The 8,020-nt window shown below is 32.2% G+C and overlaps 1 protein-coding gene across 2 annotated transcripts in view; it reads right to left on the bottom strand.

Moving 5' to 3' along the window:
- LOC116342405 (zwei Ig domain protein zig-8) overlaps positions 1-8,020 on the bottom strand; it is a 185,978-nt gene that overhangs the window by 148,818 nt on the left and 29,140 nt on the right. Inside the window, exons 1-2 of one of the 2 annotated variants that reach the window (XM_031770008.1) lie at positions 5,818-5,957; positions 3,136-4,677 (exon numbers count right to left, since the gene is read on the bottom strand). In XM_031770008.1, coding sequence (XP_031625868.1) covers positions 3,136-3,193 — 58 coding nt within the window. In that variant the 5' untranslated portion in view covers positions 3,194-4,677; positions 5,818-5,957. Of the gene's footprint in view, positions 1-3,135; positions 4,678-5,817; positions 5,958-8,020 lie in introns of those variants that run through there. The other variant, XM_031770007.1, reaches the window with a different exon arrangement.

The raw sequence follows: 8,020 nt of genomic DNA, 5'->3' as shown, positions 1-8,020 counted from the left end.
ATAATCGTGTTCAGACAATTGGTCCCGATCTATTTCAATACAATAAGGAACTGTTCCGTTTAAATTTAAGTCACAATAAGATAAAAAGTGTTCACGATGAATCATTTCTGATGTCCAAAAAACTTCGCGACCTTTTAATTAATTGGAATCAAAATTTGACAAACATCAATCTCAAGTATTTGGATTTATTAAATTTATTAATTATCAACAATTGTATGTTAAAAACTCTGTTCATACCATCAAATGTGGTTTACTTTTATGCAAATCATAATCAATTATCTCACATTACATTTCAATCAAACAGCAAATTAGAATTATTAAAAATTGCGTTTAACAATTTCACTGATTTATTTGATTTACGGCCATTAACCAATCTGCATATCTTGGATTTATCAAATAATGGCATAACTAACATCAGTCTCAACAATTTCTTTGGTCTTAATAAATTGATTGATTTACAACTCAATTCGGTATCCGTAATAGATATTGATATTGTTAAAATGACAGAAAATATGCCAGCACTTCAACGATTTAATATCACAAGTGATCGTATACATATTGAATATGCCAGGCAAATTCAACAGGATGCTAAAAAAAATAATATTTCTGTTGAAATCTATCACGACGAAAAAACAAATTTCATATCATTCATCAAAGATGGTATCGTTGAATTTTGGGAAGATTCGACCGCATGAACAATACATAAACGATTTATTCTAGATTTTTCTCCATTTGGAACATACGTGGCCCAGACTTTATTGCCAAATCAAGAGTAGTTCACTTTGATTGCAAAATATATGATTGGAATTTAATTCCTAGATAATCGAAATAATAAAATTTCACAAATTTCTCACAAACTTATTTTGATTTTTATTTTGATTTTTAATAAAACGAAATACACCTCATTTTCTTAAATCTCAGCAGGTCCGAAATTGTTTGACTGGAACGTGGTTATATATTCCGGTGAGTAATTGTGCATGGAAGAATTGATATACAAATTTGTATCAGCTACAAATACCTCAGGCTTTTTATTTGTATCAACTAAATAGCGAATGCATCTGGAAATTTGTATGGATGATTTTATATGTATTGATTGCGATTCTAGGCAAAACGTTTTTTTGTGCATTTGTGTGGTACACTGACTGTTCATTGCAAAGTATAGTGCTCCTATATGATCAGCAGCAATAGATTGAATATTTCTTAAACAGACGAAAAATTTCTTCTCGCAGCCACATTCATACATAGGAAAAATTGATTTCATTCGCCCGAATGGATGTGGCGTACAGGTAAAATGTTCATTTAATCACTGTTCCAGTGCTTCTCCTGTTGAAGTATTTGATGCAACCGGATTTGTTGTTGTTGCCAGAAATAGCACAATAATTGTCAATGTACGAATCATCCTCTGGAAAGTATACGAAATCAAACAAACTATTGTCAATAAGACAAATGATTATTACATAACTTCGGAAATCTATACTTTACCATTAAAGTTTTATGATGAAACTCCTTTTTTCAATTCCAATTCGTTGGTTGAATAAAAATGTTTTTTTTTTTTATTTGAATAGTTTCTTGAGTTGTCTGTATCAGTTTTGAACTTAAAATGAAATACATCAATTTGATATACGCTATACGGTTACTTAGTTCTTCGATATATAGTTACTTATATTAGTTCAATAATTCATTGTCAAGTTCTAATGCAATCAAAATTATGCACACAAAAATGACAAATTCCCTATTTTAGAACTACTAGTTTTAGAACCACTAGTGGTGTCAACAGAACTGAAGCTCTGTGCTTACAAGATGTATATGGTTCTAAAATACGGAATTTTAGTTCCGCTGGTGGCATTGTGAACTAGAATATGTTAAAAGTTCCAAGATTTAGCGAACCGGTCAAGTTTGTGTGTGACGAATGTAGCTATTATCGGTGAAAATTTGGCTATTGTAGAAAGCATAAACAAGTAAAATAGTTCGATTTTTGCATTTCGCTCGATAAACGGAAATTAAACTCCAGCAAATGTATGAAAAGCTCCATCACGATAGAATATGTTCAGTGAATTAGCCATTCCAATTATTGTTGACGAGTTCATTTACATATTGTCAAACCAAGAATTGTATGAATTCTTTCAGATATATCAACAGCGTGACAATCGCGCACGTGACATAAAATAACGAATTTAATGTAATATGATTCCAACATTTTATAATGATTATAAGGTTTCAAAAAATATCTTCTATTTAAATATGACGAAAAAATGAAAAGAAGTAGAGAAAATCGAAATTGAAATGAGAAAAAAACGCCGTTTACACCATATACATATGCATGCGTGTTTTTTAAATTCAACCCTTTTCGGAGCGTTTTTTTTGTCAAATGTGAAAAATGTTTGTTTTCATGCGTTAACATATATTGTATAGATCGATCCACCAATTTAGTAAAATCGGCATTTTCCCCCATTTCTTTCATTAATTGCAATGCATGTTTATATTAAATTCGCAATGGTCCCTTTATGAACTGTGAGTAAATCAGATGGAAAACCGGTATGGCGCGGCAGCAACGGCAGCGAATTTCCCATATATATGTTTAGGATGGTTTCGGCAAAAGTACACTACTATTGAGAATGCAAGAAAAATCAGCAGTTTGTTTTAGGTACAAAGACAATGCAAAGGAGAGAGAGAGAGATACCTACTAGCAGAATGGAAAACATACGCGCGTTCGACGACACAATCACACGGCTCTGTCATGAGAAACTTCAAAGTATTACAATGAATGTGCACAAAAGATAAAGAGAGACGGTCAAAAGTATGGGAAAGAGAGCTATTGAAGGTACTGTACTGCACGGATCTGTGATGAACAAAAGAGAAACTTTTTGCGAAAATTATACATAGTGATTGTAACAATTCACACGCTTATCGAGTTTTAAAATAAGAGGATTCGCGTGCGTTTCTCCCATCCTTCGTTTTGCGTTCTTGAATTTTTTTGTTGTTGTTTTGAAATGCGGACCACCATGAAATTGAATTGACACAAGATTGCGAAAATTCTGTTACTACCTAAACGATGCACTTCATTCGTTCCGAAATTCATACACACGAAAATTGAATAAATACGTTAGAGCGCATGTAAACGCTAATTGAACTTACCTGAATAGAGCATTAGGAATAGCAGCGCCAGTCCAATTGACGCCATTTTGTTGTACATGATTTTGTCTATTTGGGCGATGTTTCTCACTGTTTCCACACTGCGACACAAATTTACCGAATGTTTAGTCTTGAATTTTGAGTTTTTCTTTTGTCGTTTTTCTTTGTTGCGCTTTTTTTCGTCTTGTTCTTTTTCTATCTGCTTGTTGTTCACTCAACACATTCGATCTGAGCAGAAATGTACAAAGACCTTATCGCGACTGCGACACAATTGACTTTTTCAAACGGGTCGTGTTCCACTTCATTTACACTTTGAAGAACTTTATTTTTTACTCATTCCATTCGATGGAAAAAAGGTAAACGATGCTTTGAGTGTATTTACCTTTGGCCGTACAAAAGAGTTTCGAAAAATAATTTTGAATTTTTATTCGACTAAGTGAGCTTCAAGACGAAAATTGACATTTTCAATCGAATACTCTATATATCATCCCCTCTATCGACTGATTGAATCATTCAATTCGGATGAATAAGAATTTTACAAATTGAATGATGCTTAAAAGAATTTAGATTAATTTACTTGGCTTTATGTCTCGAGTTTTATTATTCGCAATTTCAGCTTGTGAATGTTCATTAAACATTAAATGGAATCTCTTTTGTTATTATACTAACTGTCTCGTCTGTTTTTTTCATTATTTATTCATTCGTTGACGATGTTTCTTTGCGAATTAATATCGAAAACAAAAAAAAAACAGTTTAATGTTCAGTTTTATTTGACACTTCACTTTTTCACTTTGGAGACTGTTCTTTTCACTCGGACCGCGTTATTCAAATAAACAAATGTACACCGACACCAGACTGCAAAAGTTTGAAATGTTTTCATTTATTTGAATGTGTTCACTAAGCTCGAACTTTCAAAGTGGTCACAAAACATCCTTGAGGAAAATGATTAAAATTGTTTCAACAAATTTTTGACGCATTCATATGCAATCTTCGTTTTGTGTACAGAACAATGCGTTGGGAGCAATTGTTTTGTGGTTTCTTTCGTTTTGAGTTCGTTTCAAGAAGAAGTGGATCGCGTATACATAACACAAAAAGATTCACATTTACAAAAAAGATTGAATAGTGTTTCAAAATTTCCTCTAATTTCCACAGTGATACTCAATTAAACGCAACTGAAATGACACACTGAATTAAACCACTACCAAAGTTCCAGAGAGATAATTGATGCAACGGAGTTTTTCCCTATGTTGAACGTTGTTCTACCATTGTCGACTTCGTCTTCATTTATGTCGGTTATTTTTTTGGTGGTGGGTGTATATGTGCAACGTTTTAATGTTATTACAGAGTCTAGTCATGCAATTTTTGTTCGGTACAGAACAGCATTTAGTTTGTTTAAATGTATCGTTGTTTCATCGTTCGCTTTCCTTTTTGTTGTTGTCGTCTATTGAATGTTAAGAGCAACCAATGAAAAACGTGGTGTCACTTTGTGAACCGTATGATGCGGATTTTCAGCAGTTCACCACCTCTTCCTCTCTGGATCATCAACTATAAAACGGAAAAATAGAAACAAGGAAAAAAGATGTAAAATCAATTGATGGTGTTTTTCTCCCGTTCACCCGTTCAGTATAAGCGAAATGCAATGAAAGCAATGAGAAAAATGAATGATGAGTGCTTTTATTGACGCATGTTTTTTGCTTGCTTGCACTTGTATATCCACTGTGTGTCGTTTTAATATTAATGGGGTTTAAACACAGTAGCCTTTGGTCATTCGATCAAATTGAATGTATCCAATGTCATTTTTTTACATGCACAACATCTCTAACCCACTGGCGTTCGCTCTCTCTCTATATATCACGATATTGATGCTGATCTACTGGAATTTGATTAAATACTGCAGATACATCAACCGTCGGATAAAAAAAATAAACGACCACCACTTTATTTCTGTCAAACGCTTATTTCTATTTTTTTTCCTTTGACACAGTTTTAGCATTGAATATTTTTGTTCTTTGAAAATTAAGCAAATGAACTATATTGCCATTTATTTGATGACGATTTTTCAATTTGCACAATTTTTTTTTACCTACATATATATCGCTTTTGATTTGTACTAAAAAATCATAAAAAAAATTACTTACAATCAATTTCGATATAAAATGGTAAAATAAACAAAGAAGCGCACTAGTAAAATTAAATTGGCTTAAAGTTAGCTTTTCCCCCCGTTCTTTTACTGTTCTATTTCATTTTCGAGTGGTCTATTTGCAATACGCTGTGTACACTGGCACAATAATTGATTCGAGTTAACATGTTTTTTTATCGTTCAAAAGAATCACATAAATGCACTTTAAATGATTGGAGTGCTTCAATACATTTGTTCAAATTGAATGGTACATTGAATTTTTGTTATTTATTCAACAAAATCTATCACCAAACGCATTTTAATTGTGAGTCATTATTTCATTTAATCATTGTAAATTGATACTGATATTTTTACGGAACATACTTTCACCAATAAATTTAATCAAAATAATGACATATTAAATTGCATCGATATCCTATTAAATAGCACGTGAATTAATTTCATTAACAAAATTGTTTATAACACACTTAAACCTATACGATTAACATCCATCATATACCAAATATTTGAAAAAATTATTATAGTGCAAACTGGATGAAATATACCTCTCGAAAAAAACAACAACCGCAATCGAGAATGCGTTTTGACTCAAATTTTATTGGAATACAGTAGCAAATTTCCGAATTTTAAATAAATTCTCCAGCGAAATTGAAATTGGTTCACGTCGCTTTTCGTGGCGATTCTGTTGAGTGGATGTTACTTTCTAAGCAATGTTCGCACAGAGTATTTTGGTTTTATTCGCTCAGTCGTCATTTGATGTTGATTAATTGTCACATCATAGTTTTATGGGTCCGATACGACCATACTTTTTGTTAAAGACCAATCAAAAAGACTTCTGACCTCTTTGTAATGCAAATGATGAATCGCGCACTCTTTAACAAAGTACCACAAATGTATGATCATACATTCATTGAACGAAAAAAAATTGTTGAACTTGTTATTAATTACTTAATCATATTATTTATTACATTCTTTTTTTTATTTGAACAATTAATTGGATGTCCAAAAATATTCTGTAGAAAAACTTACTTCACGCGTACAAACATAAGTTCGTAATTGTGATTTTTTTCTTCTGTTTTGGTAAATTTCTACCCATCATACATGAAATATGATTTGATTACGCTCAAAGAGACCGTCTCAATTACGTAAAAAATGTTCATTGAAGACCGCAAGCTATATTGTTCTTTAATCTTCAACATTTTATTGGTTTTATATTGGTTTTATTGCGAATTAATAGTGCAAAATTGCATGCAGTAAATTATAACCTTTTACAATATATATTAAAAGGGAAACCGTGTGTCTTGATTTATAATTTAATAATTTATGACAGTGTCATTTATTATTTTTAAATTGATTTCACTTGAAATTCACGAACACCACTTTTAATTACGGTGGAATTCAAAGAAAAAAAGAACATTGATATATGTGGTGTAAATTACCAGTTACGTTACAGTCCACTAGATCAAGTTATGCGACGGTACAAAGTGACCATAATAGGAAAACGCGATAATGTGATAATTGATACGGTCAATTTATTCATATATTATAAGATTATTATTAGTCCAGTGAATAAAGAAACTAATTAAGATCTTGTGTTAATTTTAACTGCGTTGTATTGAAAAATTAAACAAACAACATTTATTTTCTTATCGAGCTTGTACTGTAAACTGCAATTTCGATCAATATCATTTTGTTGTTTCTGTCACTTTCAGAGTTGTTCTCATTTTAAAATGATAAATTTCGATTTAACCAATAAAGGGTGTTTGTTTTCGTCAACGAATGTGCTAAACATATTTTTTTGTCTGCTCGAATTTCGAGAGAATTTCTGCAACGCAGGTAAAAACAAATATAAACACATTGAAAGCGAACAGCAACGAATTTAATTAAAAATCTTTGTTCCCAGTAAAGCGACAATGGCTGGCCAGTGAAATTTATTCATTGTTATTGATGTGGATAGATTCAATAACAATGTTGAAAACAACCATATGAATCATTACATGAGCATGTCATTCGTTTGCATTCGGTGGCCAGTCATATATGCATATTTCGAACACATGTAGACATGTTCTGCCATTTAAAGCGCAGATTTACGCGCAAAAACCAGGATGACAAAATGAATAAAAAAAAATCACCTATCATGATCTCACAGCCGCCAAACAAACAAACAAACGAAAATTCACAATTTTCAGTGGACATGTTTCATAATTTAGAAGTGGACAAACACATACAAAAAAAAGACAACTGTTATTTGTTTCCCTCAATCCGATCGAGTTACTTTTTTTGTTGTGAATGTGTGTGTGCTCGCTCACGTTTACGTATACGTCTACGGTCCAAATATCCGTAGGACATGGTAAACAAAACAAAAACTGTAATCGAATTTAACATTGGTGCTGTGACCATTGCAGCACTTGTAAATAGCATCCAATATTTGTTTGCTGCCACTTTTCTTATGTGTCATTTGTGCGATGCGATGTCAAAAAATGGACAATTGCAGTGACAAGTAAGAAATATATAAATTGAAACACTGAGAGAACAAAAAAAGGCTCCCGCACACACAAAGGCCGAAGCGCTTTGATGCTATGCGAAAATTGAGCTCTGCAGATATTGTTGGATGTGTAACATTGCGTGGTGGAAAAATCGACCAGAGAAGTAAAAAGAGAAAATGTTTTCACAATATCCGGATTGTATTCCGTTCGTCGCACGAGGATAAAGTGCAAAGCTAATAGAATTTCATTGTATTTACAAAAT

Source organism: Contarinia nasturtii, unplaced genomic scaffold (assembly GCF_009176525.2).
Source record: "Contarinia nasturtii isolate CC-2019 unplaced genomic scaffold, AAFC_CNas_1.1 Cnas_scaffold_864, whole genome shotgun sequence".
Lineage (NCBI taxonomy): Eukaryota > Metazoa > Arthropoda > Insecta > Diptera > Cecidomyiidae > Contarinia > Contarinia nasturtii.
The sequence above is the reverse complement of the archived record's forward strand: the minus strand, read 5'-3'. Positions and strand labels throughout refer to the sequence as shown.